The sequence below is a fragment of the Ranitomeya variabilis genome, chromosome 2 (assembly GCF_051348905.1).
Source record: "Ranitomeya variabilis isolate aRanVar5 chromosome 2, aRanVar5.hap1, whole genome shotgun sequence".
NCBI lineage: Eukaryota > Metazoa > Chordata > Amphibia > Anura > Dendrobatidae > Ranitomeya > Ranitomeya variabilis.
This window is the reverse complement of record NC_135233.1, coordinates 482797469-482817589: the sequence shown is the minus strand read 5'-3', so window position 1 is coordinate 482817589 and position 20121 is coordinate 482797469. Positions and strand designations below refer to the sequence as shown.

The 20121-nt window shown below is 40.8% G+C and overlaps 1 protein-coding gene across 1 annotated transcript in view; it reads left to right on the top strand.

The window, feature by feature from the left end:
- LOC143806868 (mucin-2-like) overlaps positions 1-20121 on the top strand; it is a 373557-nt gene that overhangs the window by 186609 nt on the left and 166827 nt on the right. The window contains exons 8-14 of the mRNA XM_077287848.1: positions 2009-2134; positions 2896-3013; positions 4419-4557; positions 4702-4812; positions 10262-10331; positions 14215-14352; positions 15573-15737. Coding sequence (XP_077143963.1) covers positions 2009-2134; positions 2896-3013; positions 4419-4557; positions 4702-4812; positions 10262-10331; positions 14215-14352; positions 15573-15737 — 867 coding nt within the window. The remainder of the gene's footprint in view (positions 1-2008; positions 2135-2895; positions 3014-4418; positions 4558-4701; positions 4813-10261; positions 10332-14214; positions 14353-15572; positions 15738-20121) is intronic.

The window sequence follows — 20121 nt, the reverse complement described above, 5'->3', positions numbered from 1 at the left end:
CCCTGTTTCCAAGCCAAGAGATTCAGAGAACAGAAGTAGAGATGGCTCCTGTCCTGGGCTCTCTGACTGCCTGGGCAATTTGGCAGGTGGTGAAGAGACAGATGGGTGCTCTCCAGTGCTCTGTGCCTGAGAGGATGTGGCACTAATTGAAGTCGATGTGTTAGATGCCATCCATCCGACAACGGCTTCAATTTGTTCTTCATGCAGCAGCGGTGTACGGCGATCTCCTACAAAGCTACGCATGAAGGACTGTTCCCTGCTGAAACTGGGTGATGATGAGTCACCGGTGCCCGCGGCAGGCACAGAATCCCCACGTCCTTTCCCTGCTCCGCGCCCACGCCCACGTGCCTTACTCCCTGCCTTCTTCATCTTGGTTGACTGATAAAGATAAGCAGAAAAGTACTAAGGGCTTAGTGTGCTTATTCCTGAACAGCTCCTAACAGGTATAAGAAACACTAATTTTCTAAAGTGTGGACTAGACTTTAATTAGAGCTAATGTGGCCTACACAACTGTAAAGTGGTGTGTTTGGTGAACTTTATTAATTTTATTTTTTATTTTTTGCAGAACTGACTACAGAGTTAGCTGCACTCACACACAAACCGTGCAGACAGCCGTAAACGGTGATGCAAGGCCAAAAAAAACTGCTCTATGTAATCCTATGTAGTGTTTTTCACAATTTAGCTGAATACGGATGGAAAGCTAGTAATAGGAAATATTTGAAAAAATGTGCAGCAGGCTGCACTAATTGCAAAACAGGACAATGGATTGAACGGTATGAGGCAGTCATGCACCCTGAGCTGACTGCAACCGGCTGTGGCTGCGGACAGGCTACAGAGCGATGTGCACTCACACAGAGACCGTGCAGACAGCCAGAAACGGCGCTGCAAGGCCAAAAAAAGCTGCTCTATGTAATCCTATGTAGTGTTTTTCCACAATTTAGCTAGATACAGATGGAAAACCACTAATAGGAAATATTTGAAAAAATGTGCAGCAGGCTGCACTAATTGCAAAAAAAAACACAATGGATTGAACGGTATGAGGCAGTCACGCACTCTGAGCTGACTGCAACTGGCTGTGGATGCAGACAGACTACAGAGTGATGTGCACTCACACAGAGACCGTGCAGACAGCTGTAAACAGCGCTGCAAGGCAAAAGCAAGGATCTCACACAGCAATTGCTAAATTAGACTTGGTAAAGCACAATGAAGCAAATCACAATCTCTAAACTGGCCCTCAGTCAGAACACAGCGTCCTGTCCCTAACTGAATTCACAGCAGAGTGAGCCCTAAATGGCGGCAGCAACTTTTATAGAGCATCATGACATCATTTCAGCAGCCAATCAAAGCCATGCCAGTACTTTCATGCCCACCATTCAGAACAGGATGTGCCCACACTTCTAACCATTCATCATTGGCTGAATTCAGGCACTTTGAATTGTGGGAACTTCCGATTCCGGTATCCGATATACGGAAAATATCGGAACTCGGTATCGGAATTCCGATACCGCAAATATCAGCTGATACCCGATACTTGCAGTATCGGAATGCTCAACACTAATCATGAACAAGTAGGGCTAATCAGTGACCTAATTGCAGTAGGGTCCCTATTTACAACATTAAAAGTATAATGCTCAGATGGAGTTCGTACCCATATCATTATAGTCCACATATGGGAAGGTGCAACTAATATTTTGTGCAAAATAGGGTCAATGTACAAAGCACTGATATAAATTGCAGTCAACAAACTAAAGGAAATCTGTCACCAGGTTTTCCTCTCCCATCAGAGAGCAGAAAAATAAAATGCTCTCGACACTCTAAAAAAGTAAGATTTTGATTCTTAGAACTACATTTTATAGATTTAGGTTTGATCATCTCTAGTGACAGTAATAAAGTACTGTAGCTTACACTACTTAGTAGAGATACATACAATTTCTTGAGGTTCAATTTATGTTTTTGTACTATACATTATTTTATATCTTAAATATATTATGTTTTTTTACTCCCTTAGATAAATCTTGTCCCGCTAATTTCATCTATAAAGAATGCAGTCCGCCATGCAGAGCTACCTGCTCTAATCCAGGGGAATTTTATTTTTGTGATGGACCTTGTGTGTCTGGGTGTGTCTGTCCATTAGGCAAGTATTACCATTTCCATTGTGTTTAAGACTTTGTTTTATGCATGAGAGGTGGTGCTTTTGGGAGAGTGCTGGAGCTAACGATAGGTCAATAAAATTAATATCACAGAAAACATTTTCCATGGCAAACAATTCATATACCCCCATCATGAGTGAGCCCACTTACCATTAGAATACATTATTATGCCCCTACTTTACATAGCTCTACTTTAAGGCTCATGCAGATGACCATATGCTCAGTCATAGTCCAATCTGACAAAACGTCGGATCGCATTTGGGCCAATGCTATTCTATGGGGTTGTGTACATGTTTGATTTTTTCCTCTGACAGAGTCTGTTGCAAGGAAAAAATTTGCTTCCGATATTCAGACCACACTCGTCCAGGCAAGTCAATGAGTCCATGGAAAACATTGGGCCAATGACATTCACGTGAGGTACGATATTCACGGACTGACCAAAATGAGAAGATGGAGAATTTTTTATTTCTTCTGCTCATCTGAGAAAATCGGATAGCACTGTGATCGATCTCTGATCAAACTCTGATCAGAATGTGATTAGCACAATCGGCCTGTTTCTCTTGAATGAGAGAAAATACAGCAGTGTGATCCTTGCATTAGATGCAGTACTTATGGTCATATATAGCAATATAAAGTAGACTAAACAATAATGTAATTTTAACAATTTCACATGTAAGAGTTATAGTATAGAATTTACCTGAAAAGCTGTACATTGCTTTTAATATTATATTATTTTTGCTTTTAGGTTTAGTGAAGGATGATATCACTCACTTGGGATGTATTCCTATAAAAAACTGTCCTTGCACATACAACGATGAAATTTTTGCACCAGGATCAGTTTACAACATCAGCTGTAGAACATGGTAATTGGATTTTGTTTGCTATTATTGCAATCTACCATACATAATAAATAGTTGTCAGATGCACAATCATTTGCCTGATAACCATCTCTCCCAAGTCCCCGATACTGTCATGTTGTGAGTGTACAGAAATAGTGAAAGAGACCTTGCACTGTCTCTAGTGCTGGGACTCTAACTATTGGTCCTCCCAAAGGTACCTCTAAAGGTGAGGAGGTTTGGCAACCAGCATTAATGTTCTCCTGTTACACTGTAAGCTGTCCCCTCCCTCTACCCAGGAGGCCTGGGCCAAAAATGCTAGTGTATAAACAAGTAAGACAAACAGGGATAACAGAAAGCAACTAACATAGAAAACAGTCACCCAAAGGTAGAGAGCTGTATAGGTTAGGTAGAAATATAGAAATCAAATGGGAATAGGACAATGAGAAAAGCATACACCCAAAAAGAGCACGCAACAATCTCCAGCAGCAACAACGACCTCCAACTCAGCACAGCAACTCCAGGCAGCTAGAAAGTAAAACTTTCACTGGCGTGGAAGTGACAGTCTGGCCATATTTTAAAAAGAGAGGAAATGACAAAGTCAGATACAGCTGTGAGATGGTGCTGCGAGTTTCTGACCAGCATAGAAAGGGTAATTAACCTCTTCAGCACCAAAGGAAACAACATCCATTTAATATGAAACACAAACACACAGGCTAAATGGAAGATCTGTGATTCACAATACGTAGTGATCTTCTAACCCCAGATCTCCAGGGTAGAAAAGACCCACTCTTGACAGATACAAAGCAATGCTTCATTTGACTGATTGCCTCTCTGTTTTCTATGGGACTGCCAATGCCAGGTTCCACTGGAGTAAGTTATCTCCCAAAAGATCATCTCTGGGAAACCAAATATGCTGGGTGCTTCTTCTATCCCAACATTATCTGACACGGGAGAGTCAGCAAGCCCACATGCACATTTCACTCTAGGCAGATCTCACCAATTTTGTGGGTTCAACTGACATTAGTTTGATGGGCCTTTACCTCATAAACAGAAATTCATCAAATGAAAATCACAATAATCTTTAGCATTTTATCACATCTTTTTTTAAAATACTATTTGGACTTTCCAGTTAATGCATTCATGGAGACACAGGAGTGTAAAGTTTGTTCATTTTAACTTATGTGTAAGGACACTTGCACGCATTGAGTATTTGGTGAGTTTTTACCTCAGCATCTGTAAGCCAAAACCAGGAGTGGATGATAAATACAGAAGTGGTGAAGTTTTTCTATTATAATTTTGCCTGCGCACCAGGTACCTTTAGCATGCCACCTTGCCTGTTCGCTAACCTAGCCCTGGTAAAATTTATACACAGTTTACAATGACTGTATATATGAGCACTTTTATACATAATATTGTTTCTGTTTTGCAGTTTATGCACTGGGGGTCACTGGAAATGTCGAGAGATCCCCTGCCCAAGTACATGTGCCGTGGAAGGTGGATCCCATGTTACCACATTTGATAAGACTCAATATACTTTTCATGGCAAATGTAAATACTTATTAACAAAGGTAACATGAATACAATCATAAAAAATCAAAATACACGCAAAAGAAAAAACCTGAAAATCTAACACTGACAACTGTGAATGTTTCTAGAGGAGACAGTACCTTGATATCATGTTTACCAGATTAACTTTATCCTTATTCTTTCAGCCTTGTGGAAACAGCACATTCTCAGTGAGCATTATGATGACGAAATGTGCACATAGTGAAAGTGGCACGTGTTTAACGTGTGTCTCCTTGTCTCTGGATGACGGGACTTATGTAAGCATGTTTATGAATTTGTTTTATATTATCTTAGGGAAAAGAGTTAACCAATTGATATGGAAATTTGGTTTGGATAAATTTATCCCCGTGTGTGTGCTGCGGCTGTTCCCAATAAGACTGAGTATTTTGACCGCTCAAGGAATGAGACTGCACACCATTGTTGTGTCAATAACATTCCATCAATACTGATACTTTATTGTACATACATAGTTTTATAATTGCATATAGAAAGGAGTGGTTAGGGGTTGCTAGGGGTGGTTAGTTAATTACCATATTGTCTAGCTATTATTTCATTGGCTGACTGAGTACATAATGTATTTAACTGAGTACATGGCATATTCTGACTGAGGTCTACCTAGCAACAAGCTGATGTAGCACTCTTGGACGTAGCTGTCACCCTTATCCTGCTATTTCAGCAAGACTTAGCGATATTCTAGACATTACTTCAGGACATCTGGCCTAAGTTCCTGTATTAGGTGTCTGAAACATACTGGAAGGTACCAAGAACCATCTGGCCTAGCTCATGTGGCTAAGTTGAGCAATTGATTATAAACTAGCTGAGTATACAAATATATATATATATATATTTGTCTTTATGTAAGGATATATGACTTAAAGGACTATACATGCAAGTGAGATCTACATGATATATATTTCTATCACACAATAATGATTATTCTCATATATATTTAGAATATTTGTATGCTTCTTTTCTTACTTATTTTATAAAAAGTTACTTCCAAATAAGAAAAGTTTAAATTTGAAAAGGTCAATTCTGTGCCGCCAGTAGATGAAGGATGGAAGCTAAAATCGGTATCAGTAGTTTGTCCTAATGAAGAAGTTTGTAACTGCGAAACACCTTAACTAATAAATCACATATCTGAATACCTGTCACGGGGGTACTGGGTAGACTACAGCTGATTACCCGGGCCCCTGCAATATCCCTCAGACTAGGGAAACCCTGTCTGTCCCTCTCCCAGAGTTTACACTGAAGGTGTGCATGTCTGGGCCGCCAGGCCTGACCCTGACTCCTGTTTCAGTACTAAGCTGAAACCTCCACCCGCCACCCAGTGATAAAACCTCACACCAACCCCTACAGAAAGCACAGACAGGGAAAACTAAAAAACGCACCATGCCGCAGACACACAGGAAAACACTATAATGTGCACAGGGCAAAACAAATACAAATATAGGAAGGAGATATATGACGAAGGATAATACACCACCAGATACGATATTTCCTCTCCTAGACCACCACTCCAGACCGAGATCACCAGGCACAAGACACAAGCTATAATCGGCATCGCCCAAAGTTCAGCAGAACTATTTAAAGGCAGTGGGCGAGACCCAGCCTCCAATCCGAGTACCAGCTAGATTAACCCCGGACAACCTAGATGAAATCTAGCCGGCGCCAATGAGCGCATAGTGGATGAATGTGGAATTACCGCTGTCTGTCGGATGCCCTAGTGTGAATAGCATCCGACATGACAGTACCCCGCCTTCTACGAGGGACCCCAGGGCCCTCATGACTTATAAGACCCGGCTTGTCCGGATGGCGGCGGTGAAACATACTGACCAGCCGGTCCGCATGAATGTCCGAGGCTGGTACCCAAGACCTCTCCTCTGGCCCATAACCATACCAGTGTACCAGGTACTGTAATGTGCAGTGCACTTCTCGAGAGTCAAACACCTTGGAGACTTCAAATTCCAAATTGCCATCCACCAAAACTGGAGATGGCATCGGCCTCGTGTCCACGGAACCCACTACCTTTTTTAACAATGATCTGTGGAACACGTTGTGTATCTTATAAACCGTAGGAAGCTTCAATCGGTAGGCTACTGGGTTAATGATGGCGGCGACCCTAAATGGACCAATAAACCTTGGACCTAATTTCAGGGATGGTATTTTGAGTTTGATGTTTTTTGTGGACAACCACACCCAGTCACCCACACTCAGGTCCGGATCTGACACACGTCTACTGTCAGCCACACGTTTGTACCTAGCACCCACACTCAGCAAGCGCTGTTTAACTCTCCTCCAGACAGATGACAGTTGTGCTCCTAGCTGGTCCTCCTCTGGGACGCAAGCAGAGCCCCCCTGACGCAGAGTAGAAAATTGAGGATGATGCCCGTAAACACAAAAGTACGGGGACTCCCCAGACGATTCCTGGCGGTGATTATTTATCGCAAACTCCACCAAAGGAAGGAACTTCGACCACTCCTCCTGATTATCAGAAACAAAGCAGCGTAAATACTGCTCTAAATTCTGGTTCATACACTCGGTCTGACCATTTGACTGAGGATGAAACGCCGAAGAATGTGATAACTTGATCCCCAGCCGTGAGCAAAATGCTTTCCAAAATTTTGCCACAAACTGAGTACCTCTATCAGACACGATGTCAGATGGAACCCCGTGAAGTCTGACCACCTCCTGTACAAATACCTGAGCCAGAGTCTTAGCGTTAGGCAACGAAGGTAAGGACACAAAGTGAGACATTTTTGAGAACCGATCAACAACCACCAAGATGACCGTGTTCCCAGCTGAAGAGGGCAAATCTGTAATAAAGTCCATGGAGATCTCCGTCCATGGCCTACTGGATACCCCTAGCGGATGTAAAGTGCCAGCAGGACGGGAGCGAGGTGTCTTAGCCCTAGCACACGTGGTACATGCTGACACGTACGAGACCATGTCCTGTCGGATTTTGGGCCACCAAAACCGACGCGACACCAACTCCAAGGTACCCCTAACCCCTGGATGGCCAGCCAGGACAGCATCATGATGCTCACCCAACACCTTTAGGTGAAGATGGAGTGGTACAAACGATTTGTTAATGGGAAGCTCTGGTGGTACTTCCTCCTGAGCCTCGGCAATCTCAGCCTCAACCTCTGTCGTGAGAGCCGAGACCACTACACCTTTTTGGAGGATGGGTACCGGATCTTCCCGAGGATCTCCCCCTGGAAAACACCTGGATAAAGCATCCTCTTTAGTGTTCTTAGACCCCGGTCGGTAAGTAACAAAAAAGTTAAACCGCGTGAAAAACAATGCCCAGCGAGCCTGCTGGGGGACAGACGCTTGGCTGACTCCAGATAAAGCAGGTTTTTATGGTCGGTGATAACTGTAACCTGGTGGACCAACCCCTCCAAGAAGTGTCGCCATTCTTTAAAAGCCAACTTGATAGCCAACAATTCCCTGTTGCCGATATCGTAGTTACGTTCGGCAGGCGACAGCTTCTTGGAAAAGTAGGCGCATGGACGCAACTCGCCCAAAGATGAGCTTGTGACAGCAACGCCCCCACTCCAACCTCAGATGCATCGACTTCCACGGTAAATGGTTTCGATACGTCCGGCTGCACCAGAATGGAGGCCGAAGCAAAACTGTTCTTAAGAAATTAGAATGCGCACACAGCAGACTCAGGCCAGGCGGAGAAATTGGTACCCTTTTTCGTCATGTCAGTAAGTGGTTTAGCAATGGTAGAAAAATCTTTGATAAACTTCCTATAGTAGTTAGAAAACCCAAGGAACCGCTGAACCCCGGACAACCTAGATGAAATCTAGCCGGCGCCACTAAGCGCATAGTGGACGAATGCGGAATTACCGCTGTCTGTCGGACGCCCTAGTCTGAATAGCGTCCGACATAACAATACCGTTCTCCTCTTGCATCCCTGATCTACTGGTGGTGCAGAATTAACTTTTTACTACAAATTAGTTTTTTTCAGTTGTGTGTTTGCAGCAACCTTGAGCCCTTCTTGTCGTTGTGGTCACACAACCACACCATGTGAGTACCATTGCCTTTGGTCTCCCCATTGTCACTCTGATAAAACTATATTTCCACTCAGATAAAACCCTATTGCACTCATTGTTAGTCCAGCTTCTTCACCTCAAAGAGGAAATGTTGAATTCTCTTATGGGCTCACCCACACGATTGTATTTTCGGTCTGAGTTCTGTCCAACTCTGACCAACGTTATTCAATGAGGCATTTCAGATGAGCAATTGTTTTCAATGACTAAATCTGCATGTGAAAAAAATTGCAGCATGGACTTGTTTCTTCAGTAAATTGGATGATGCTTGACCAATCAAGTCTATGAGTGCTGTGGAACTGCTGCTCACTTGTGTGTGTCGTGAGTCAATACAGGAGGCGTTTCCATTTAAATGCTTATGATGGTGTATTGGTGCTTCATAAACCAACCACAAGCAAAGGAAAAACAAATGGCCTTTCGGTTCAGGCGAAATAAAATAAACAGTACTTAACAAGGTCTCTTTAGAGTCGGTCCTGGTCACACAGGCTGGAAAGCACTCAGTATATAAGCTCAGCCTGGACATAACACAAAGGAGGCCTACTTACCTCCAGACACAGAACATGTGTGAAACAACAGACTTCATTTTAATATCTGAACCTCACCCAGAGGTGGGTATGTGGGCAACCAGACCCGCTTATCTCTCAGGCTGCCCATGAAGCCTGGCCCAGATGCACCAAACAAGCCTCTCAGTACTATGTACACCAGAGAAATAATCCAGGTTTACATCACAGATGACAATCACCTCAGTGATATATACCTCCCATCAACTATGTGTCCACTAGCCACCTTACGGTGCGTACAAAATTTGAATGCCCTGCCCAGCCGTAGTACAGCGTATTTATGGATACATTGCAATTCTTTAACATAGGAAACTATAAATGGTCTTGTAAATGATTAATAGCTGCTGCTGTAAAATAATGTATTCTATACGGATGACAAGTGAGGAAAAAAAATCTTCCCACTTTTCATGATGAAATTCTGAATGATTTTTTATATGCTTGTGTGAACCTACTCTAATTGCAGGGGCAGACGGCCGTAGATTCTTCCATCCAAGAGAATTGGGACAGTAATGCAAATCACACTCTGATCAGAGCGTGATCATAGTGTGAGTCGATTCTCTCGGATGAAGAGAAGATGGAGACAAATATTTCTCCATCTTCTCCATTGTCAGTCTGTGGAAATCGGACAGCATTCAGATGTCCGATGTCTCCATGCACTCATTGGACATGTAGCGATTTTTTTTTCTCAGACAGAGAGTGTCCGAGCGAAACATCAGACATGATGGCCCCGTCGACTAACATTGGTCCAAGTGTGATCCGAAGTTTCGTTGGATCACACTCAGACTGAAAATATGCTTGTCTGCACTTGCACTAATATTGAGAATAAATGATCATCAGTTCCTTATCTATAAGAGATTGACTACAGGTGCCCCAATAGTCCTTCAAATAAAGAGGCAACAGTGCTAATTAGGTTTTTATTTCCAGCATAGTCTTGATTGTGTCCACCTTTTACACAGGGAGCTGCAACAAAGCCACATTCACTTGAAACAACTATCATTGCCGTTTGCTGAATAGTCAGGCTGTAGCATATAAAATACAGTAAGTGAGGAAAAAATACTAAATTCCATTCTATTTTTTCCTTTTTTTAGGATATTGAGATAAAATATGACAACAATGATTTTCCCTTTGTAAACTTTGACAAGGACAAAATGGCTAAAGGTATTTTTCCTACTGATATACTATATTTTCAGAAAAAAAAAAAAATCTTGTCTAGATGGTGTAATATTTCAGACCCTCATTAGGATTAGGGATGAGCGAACATCGTTGGCCCCCTCCTTATTCAGCAAGCTATAGCGCTTACTGAAGAAGCTGCATCGGGAACCAGGATACCTGGAGCGCTCCCGATAATCAGCTGTTCCGAGCCACCGCTGCATGTGTTGCGGCTGTGTGACAATCACAACACACAGGCTCTCCATTCATGTGTTGTAACTGTCACACAGCCGGGACACATGCAGCTGCGGCTCGGAACAGCTGATCATCGGGAGCGATCCGGGTTCCCGATGCAACTTCTCCAGTAAGCTCTATAGCTTGCCAAATAAGGAGGTGGCCGACAATGCTCGCTCATCTCAAATTAGGATAACAAGTTACTTCTTCTTAGCTGTATGACCATCTCCATGTACAATTGAGTAAAGTTATGATTTTCGTTTTGATTTGCAATCAGTCTAATATATATTTAGCCTCCAGATTCTCTCCTCAACAGATGATCATATAAGGGTGAGAAACATTCATTTCTTGCATTTTCATACAGAGTTTGGGGAGATCGTTTTCAGCTAAATGATCATGGACTCCTTCATACAACACTATACCAATCCATAATTCAATAGTTATATAACTGTACATTGCCACATGCATGTATTGCACATATAAAATGGAATCTGAATCTGCCAGCAGGATTTCACCGCTAAACTATTTATGTACGCATGTAACTCTTCCAAAGACAAATCCAGAAATACCCTTATTTCACCAGTCTATTTCTTCATTACTGAGAAATCAGCATTTAAATTAATATACAAAAGTGGCTGGAAAACTATCTGTAGATCTGACTCCTCTGTCACCCCAGCTCTATTCCCCACCCAATGCCACCGCCTCCTCCTGCTTGACTGTGGGCTCTTTTTGTCTGAAATTACACAGCATAGAGGCTGTCAGTCAAACAAGAGAAAATGCTGGTGTCTGGAGAATAGAGCTGGAGTGACAGAGGCATCAGATCTAAAAATAGTTTTTCAGCCTCATTTGTATATTAATTTAAATGTTTTTTTTCTCAGTAATAGAGGAACGGACTGTCCACGAAAATGTATTTCTGTACTTATCCTTCAAAGACCTACATGCGCATATAAATAGTTTGAGGTGAGAAATAATGATTCCTTTTACTATTTTAAGTAGGATTATATAATACAAATTCTTTAGAGTTGCTCTACAATTGTGTAGTAGTTTAGATGTTATCATGTATTTAAAAGAACTTAAAATAATATTTTATTGTGATACACATTTATTTTCCCTGCTCTATTCATTACATTAGACTTTAAACTTATATACTATAGTTCTACGTGGTATCCGGTAATTACTACCCGATCACCTTCTCCATACAGTATAGTTCTGCCTGGTATCCGGTAATTAATACCCGATGGCCTTCTCCATACAGTATAGTTCTACCTGGTATCCAGAATTACTACCCGATGGCCTTCTCCATACAGTATAGTTATACCAGATATCCAGAATTACTACCCGATGGCCTTCTCCATACAGTATAGTTCTACCTGGTATCCAGAATTACTACCCGATGGCCTTCTCCATACAGTATAGTTATACCAGATATCCAGAATTACTACCCGATGGCCTTCTCCATACAGTATAGTTCTACCTGGTATCCAGAATTACTACCCGATGGCCTTCTCCATACAGTATAGTTCTACCTGGTATCCAGAATTACTACCCGATGGCCTTCTCCATACAGTATAGTTATACCAGATATCCAGAATTACTACCCGATGGCCTTCTCCATACAGTATAGTTCTACCTGGTATCCAGAATTACTACCCAATGGCCTTCTCCATACAGTATAGTTATACCAGATATCCAGAATTACTACCCGATGGCCTTCTCCATACAGTATAGTTCTACCTGGTATCCAGAATTACTACCCGATGGCCTTCTCCATACAGTATAGTTATACCAGATATCCAGAATTACTACCCGATGGCCTTCTCCATACAGTATAGTTCTACCTGGTATCCAGAATTACTACCCGATGGCCTTCTCCATACAGTATAGTTCTACCTGGTATCCAGAATTACTACCCGATGGCCTTCTCCATACAGTATAGTTCTACCTGGTATCCAGAATTACTACCCGATGGCCTTCTCCATACAGTATAGTTATACCAGATATCCAGAATTACTACCCGATGGCCTTTTCCATATAGTATAGTTCTACATGGTATCCAGAATTACTACCCGATGGCCTTCTCCATACAGTATAGTTCTACATGGTATCCAGAATTACTACCCGATGGCCTTCTCCATACAGTATAGTTCTACATGGTATCCAGAATTTCTGCTCAATGGCCTTCTCCATACAGTATAGTTCTACCTGGTATCCAGAATTACTACCCGATGGCCTTCTCCATACAGTATAGTTATACCAGGTATCCAGAATTACTACCTGATGGTATTTTTCTGACTTTAAAATACAGTAGTCACTGATCACGTTGATGTTCTGAAAATGGGGAGAGGTGTCTATTTTTGTCACTAAGGAAATGCTTTTGCTCAACATTCCAAAGGATTCAGATTTCTAGGGTATCTTGATTCCTCAAACTTAGCAGGAAAACACCATTCATAAATGTTACAAAATAAAGTTATTTAATGCAAACTGATTGCAAACTCATTATTATGCTCTGTGCTCGTTCCAGTCGCAAGTTTACTGTACACGCGTGCCAACTAGGCCTCAGATGTTGTGGTGCTCGTTGTGACATTGTGACGTTACACTACACTTTTCATTTGTACACGTGACATCACAACTCATGCAGTGACATCTGAGGAAGTTGGCAATGGAAGGGTTCTGAGAGAAGGCTGAAGGAGGTGATCATTTTTTTTTTTTCTAGAATGCAAAATGATATCCAGCTGGCCAACATTTTGTCGAATTTCTATAATGCGAATGGCAAAATCTTTGAGTTCAGGAGAATCAGAATTTTGTTAAATTTTAAGAGAATTTGATTTTCTCCTAATAAATTCTTTAGTGGTGTTACATGCAGAACAGTTAATAGAATAACTTACCATATTTTTTTTAAATGTATTATTATGCATTGTTAATGTAGTGCTATCATATTCCGTAGCACTTATAATACCATGACAGGTTTAGTTGACATTGTGAGTTAAAGGAGTATTCCCATCTCCAAGATCCTATCCCTGCATGTAGTAGATGTAACAATAATAATAATAATATTAGCAAACACCCCCAATTAGAAATGTAGTATAGTTTTCCTGACTGGCTATGTTACTTACCTCATGTGAAGGGCATTGCAATAGTTTAGGTATCCATGGTTATGATCACTAGAAACTAACTGTCACTGTATGAGTGGTCATAATCATGGATACCTAAGCTACTGCAATGCCCTGCATATGGGGTAAGCAACGTAGCTAATCAGGAGAACTATGCTACATTTCTAATTGGAGACATTTACTAATATTATTATTAGTAGTACACCTACTACATATTGGGATAGGACCTTGGAGATGGTAATGCCACTTTAAGTCCCAACTGACCTTCTCCCTCTATCATGCATGTCTATTTGCCCTACCTGGACATATGAGAAGTGGCTGTTTTCACGAGACAACCCAATTCACTCAATTAAATGTCATAAGAATAGCAAACAGAATATGCCAAGCCTTTTATCCTTGCAACATATAAATAAATCTAGGCAAATACTGGCAATTGACTGAAGGTCAAATTTCATTGTTCATATGAGGACAACTTGAACTTATAAATATTATTAACTACAGAAAGAGAACTTTAACCTTGTCATCGAGGATTTCTTATTGTATTGCAGCTGGTGTTAACGTTTTCTGGCCTTCGTCATTCTACCTCATTGTGCATACCAACAAAGGTCTATACTTACAGGTGCAACTAACTCCAATCATGCAATTGTATGTTGTTCTGGAGCCGTCTTACAAGGAGAAAATGTGTGGTAATAATCCGTATTTACTGGAAAATATGGACTTTATTATAAATTTACTTTTTACAGTTATTGCTAAGTGGGACGAAATAAAATAGCTGATACCCTTCCATGATAAGTATTTGGGGAGTTTTTGACATGGCGTATATCTGTTCCAGCAAAGTGGATGGAATTTATAGAAATCTCATTCCCGCTGTTCATTTTTTTTAACACACAATAAACTAATTTGTGGTGCCTTTTTGTAATCCTCAATCCTCGATTTCTCATGAAGGAAATATGTTTTTTTTTGTTGATTTTTACCAAAAACTTGAACGAGATGAAGAAAATCTAAAAGTAAAAGATGCGTTTTTGGTGCTTTTCCGCAGCTGAAACACTGTAAAAATGTATGACTTTATCAACAGCAAAAAGCAGTTTTCTTTAAAACATAAGTATAAAAAAGGAGACAAAAACAGTAGCAGAATAAAAACGCCATAAAAACACATGTAAAAAATGCACTTAAAAATACAATTAAAAAACACTGGTAAATTCAATACTCAAACTTAGCCTTCTACATCGAGGCTTAACAATAGTTTTAATTTTAGTTTTGTAAATAGAACTTGATAAAAGTGAAGTCTGTTACTTTTAGACACAATGGTAGACTATGGGAAAATGGGAAAATATCACATTGTTTTTCAAACTAAAATGCCTAATGGTATAATAAATTTGGCAAAACTCTATAGACATATTTAGACACCTTTCTTTTTTGCTACATGACTTTACGGTGTACCATACACCAATGTTAAGTACTATAAGAGTGAAGGAAAAGTTTATTATTTTTTGCATTTTCTTTGGCTTCTCTTAGCTAAGGAAAATAGAAAAAAATTTGGAGTCTGGCTCAACAGGACTGGATTTCCTTTTCTTTTTCTTTTTCAAAAGAAAATATAGTGCATACAAAAGAAAAATTTACATGGTCGACATGACCAAGTCAACGCGTTTCGACTGCACTAGGCAGTCTTACTCATGACATGTGCTATTATTCTTATAGTTTACATTACTTTTTAAAATGAAGTTTAATACCATTCTTTTATTTTTGCTTTTGAGAGATCAAGGGAACCAAAAAGTCAAATTGAGTAGTTTAGTGTTCTAACAGATTTCCTTTACAGTGTTAGTGTCCATTCCATTTTCAGATTACAAATAATTTATTTTATAATCATTCATTGTGGATGTTCAAATAATAATCTGTTTTTATAAAGGTCTATGTGGGAACTTCAACAGTATCCAGAAAGATGACCTGCGATCTAGTAGTGGCACTCTAGAAAGCAATATTGTCGATTTTGCCAATTCATGGAAGGTCAGTTATAAATGCAAAAATATCAAACCTATCCATGAACACCCCTGCATTTACGGAATGGAAATAGGTAATGTATGGTTCTTCTATTCTGTATAGAAAACAATATTCTTATATTTAGTCGTTCAATACTTAATCAAAATTTAAGGTTTAAAACACTTTATAAAAAAATCCCTTAAAGCTGTTTCAAAAATTTCAACTATTTTCCAAGGCACAAAAAATATTACTTGTTAGTGAGCGGATTTGTCAAAATTTGACATCATTAATATACATATATAACTTATACCAAATTTATCAGTGTTTTAGTTGGTATAAAATAGAAGTGACCACATTTTTTATGATAAAAAATACATTTTTTATTTCATTATTTAAAAAAAAAAATGTAAAAAACAGGAATATTTGCTGAAAAGATTTTGAAGGCAAAAATTCAAATAGTTGTAATTAAGCGGCACTAGTGTTTTTTCTTATTAAACCATCCTTGGCTTAAATACTTATATAAGATGTTTTTATTAAAAAAAAAGATACATGCTATCCTAATCAAGTGAATATAACTGGATTTAAGGAGTGCATAAATCACCTCTCTTTGTCCAAAAATTTGTAGGAAGCTGCTAATATTTCATATGACCAATGGATGGCAAAACTTCACTAAAAGAGGTAATGTGCTAAGTCATAACAAGACAGTGAAAAGGTCTGTTTCTAAGTACATGGATGAAAGTTTTAAGTTTGTTTCAATGTCAATCAGAAAATATATATATATATATATATATATATATATATATATATATATATATATATATATATATATTCAGCCACAATAACTTGAACCCCCTTATCCAACAAAAAGCTTAAGATTGAACAATGAAGCCAGGAGTAAAGTAGATTGGGGTTAGCATATATCATGTCACAGTGAGGTAACATGCAATTTATTATTTACAATGCTTCTTTATATAAACTGCTCAAAAAAATTAAGGGAACACTAAAATCCCACATCCTAGATATCACTGAATGGAATATTCCAGTTGTAAATCTTTATTCATTACATAGTGGAATGTGTTGAGAGCAATAAAACCTAAAAATGATCAACGTAAATCGCAACTAATATCCCACGGAGGTCTGGAGTTGGAATGATGCCCAAAATCATAGTGGAAAATGAAGTTACAGGGTGATCCAACTTCAGTGGAAATGCCTCAAGACATGGAAATGATGCTCAGTAGTGTGTGTGGCCTCCATGTGCCTGTATGTCCTCCCTACAATACCTGGGCATGCTCCTGATGAGGTGGTGGATGGTCTCTTGATGGATCTCCTCCCAGACCTGGACTAAAGCATCCGCCAACTCCTGGACAGTCTGTGGTGCAACGTGATGTTGGTGGATGAAGCGAGACATGATGTCCTAGATGTGTTCAATCGGATTCAGGTTTGGTGATTGGGCAGGCCAGTTTATAGCTTCAATGCCTTCATCTTGCAGGAACTGCTGACACACTCTAGCCATATGAGGTCTGGCATTGTCCTGTATTAGGAGGAACCCAGGACTAACCGCACCAGCATATGGTCTCACAAGGGGTCTGAGGATCTCATCTCAGTACCTAATGGCATTAAGGATAGCTCTGGCGAGCACATGGAGGGCTGTGCGGCCCTTCAAGGAAATGAGACCCCACACCATTACTGACCCACTGCCAAAATTGTCATGCTGAAGGATGTTGCAGGCAGCAGATCGCTCTCCACGGCATCTCCAGACTCTGTCAAGTCTGTCACATGTGGTCAATGTGAACCTGCTTTCTTCTGTGAAGAGCACAGGGCACCAGTGGCGAATTTGCCAATCCTGGTGTTCTGTGGCAAATGCCAAGCATCCTGCATGGTGTTGGGCTGTAAGCACAACCCCCATCTGTGGATGTTGGGCACTCAGATCATCCTCATGGAGTCGGTTTCTAACCATTTGTGCAGACACATGCACATTTGTGGCCTCATGGAGGTCATTTTGCAGGGCTCTGGCAGTGCTCCTCCTGTTCCTCCTTGCACAAAGGCTGAGGTAGCGGTCCTGCTGCTGGGTTTTTGCCCTCCTATGGCCTCCTCCATGTCTCCTGGTGTACTGGCCTGTCTTCTGATAATGCCTCCAGGCTCTGGACACTACGCTGACAGACACAGGAAACCTTCTTGCCACAGCTCGCATTGATGTGCCATCCTGGATGAGCTGCACTACCTGAGCCACTTTGTTTGGTTGTTGAGTCCGTCTCATGCTACCATGAGTGTAAAAGCACAACCAACATTTAAAAGTGACCAAAATATCAGCCAGAAAGCATTGGCACTGAGATGTGGTCTGTGGTTCCCACCTGCAGAACAACTCCTTTATTGAGTGTGTCTTGATAATTGCCAATAATTTCCATCTGTTATCTATTCCATTTGCACAACAGCATGTGAAATTGATTGTCAAACAGTGTTGCTTCCTAAGTGGACAGTAAAGGCCCCGTCTCACATAGCGATTACCAACGATCACGACCAGCGATACGACCTGGCCGCGATCGTTGGTAAGTCGCTGTGTGGTCGCTGGGGAGCTGTCACACAGACAGCTCTCTCCAGCGACCAACGATCAGGGGAACGACTTCGGCATCGTTGAAACTGTCTTCAACGATGCCGAAGTCCCCCTGCAGCACCCGGGTAACCAGGGTAAACATCGGGTTACTAAGCGCAGGGCCGCGCTTAGTAACCCGATGTTTACACCCTGGTTACCAGCGTAAATGTAAAAAAAAACAAACAGTACATACTTACCATCTGATGTCCGTCAGGTCCCCCGGCGTCTGCTTCCTGCTCTGACTGAACCGCCGTACAGTGAGAGCAGAGCGCAGCGGTGACGTCACTGCTGTGATCTGCTCTCACTTTCCGGCCGGCAGTCAGTCAGAGCAGGAAGCAGACGCCGGGGGACCTGACGGACATCAGATGGTAAGTATGTACTGTTTAGTTTTTTTTACATTTACGCTGGTAACCAGGGTGTAAACATCGGGTTACTAAGCGCGGCCCTGCACTTAGTAACCCGATGTTTACCCTGGTTACCAGTGAAGACATCGCTGGATCGGTGTCACACACACCGATTCAGCGATGTCAGCGGGACCTCAACGACCAAAAAAAGGTCCAGGCCATTCCGACACGACCAGCGATCTCACAGCAGGGGCCTGGTCGCTGGTACGTGTCACACATAGCGAGATCGCTACTGAGGTTGCTGTTGCGTCACAAAACTAGTGACTCAGCAGCGATCTCGCTAGCGATCTCGCTATGTGAGACGGGGCCTTTAGAGTTCCCAGAGGTTTGATTTACTTAGAGTTATATTCTGTTGTTTAAGTGTTCCCTTTATTTTTTTGAGCAGTGTGTATATGGCAACGATGATATAATAAGATAAAATACTCGTGCCACTTAATTACAACTATATGAGTTTTTTTGCCTTCAAAATCTTTTCAGCCACTTTTCCTGCTTTTTACTTTTATTTTTTAAGAATTATGAAATAAAAATGTATTTGTTATCATTAAAAATTGTGATCACTTCTATTTTATACCAACTAAAACTGTTAGATTTGGTGTAAGTCATTATGTAAATTATTACTTTAAGAAGTGATGCACACAGATATAGATCATTGCAATATAATTGACAATTGTGGTATTAAAAACTTTAAATCAGCAGTTTGTTTGAATGTGGGCTGGAAATTTGATTTGCATTGTATTTTTTCGATGCAAATCACATTTACACTATAATGCTCTAGGCGGGAGAGCATATTTAACATTTGTAAAAATGTTTAAAAAGTTATACTCCCCAGCCTTTACCTATAAGAGCTCTGCTCGTACCAGAAATATTCCTTGGTCCAGCCACTGGTGGGGTCTTCACTTGGACATTTATGGAGTCTTCCAGCACTCTGGTTGTGTCTGTATGATGTCAAACAATGCTTGCCTTGACCCAGCGTAAATGTTATAGCATGATGTTGCCTCTTCCTAAGGGCAGAAGATACTAAAGATGCCAGGTGCTGGAAAATGTTGAAGATGGCCTAGTGAAGAGATGACACTAGTGACAGGGCAAAAAAAAAGCATATGAAGGCTGGAAATGTATTATTTTTTTAACCCCTTCCATGTCATTTTGCTCAATTTATGTCAATGGAATCACATAAACATTGGATTCTGGAGAACACAAATGTTTTTCTAAATTTTAAGCAAATTTGATGTGCTTCAAAATGATTTACACATCTCCACTGTTAGTGAAAGGCAAAACATTTGGGGGTAATCAGGCCATATGTGTTGTTTTGGATTTAGAATATCTCTCCTCTTGTTACTATGAATCACTCTCACTCTAATGATTTGTGATAATTTAGATGATACTCAGCTCAAGAACCATAAACAGGATTGTTTCCCACATTGTTTTATTTAAAATGAAACGGTCAGCATGCTTAGCTAGGTAATCCCAGAGCAGCACGAGATTGG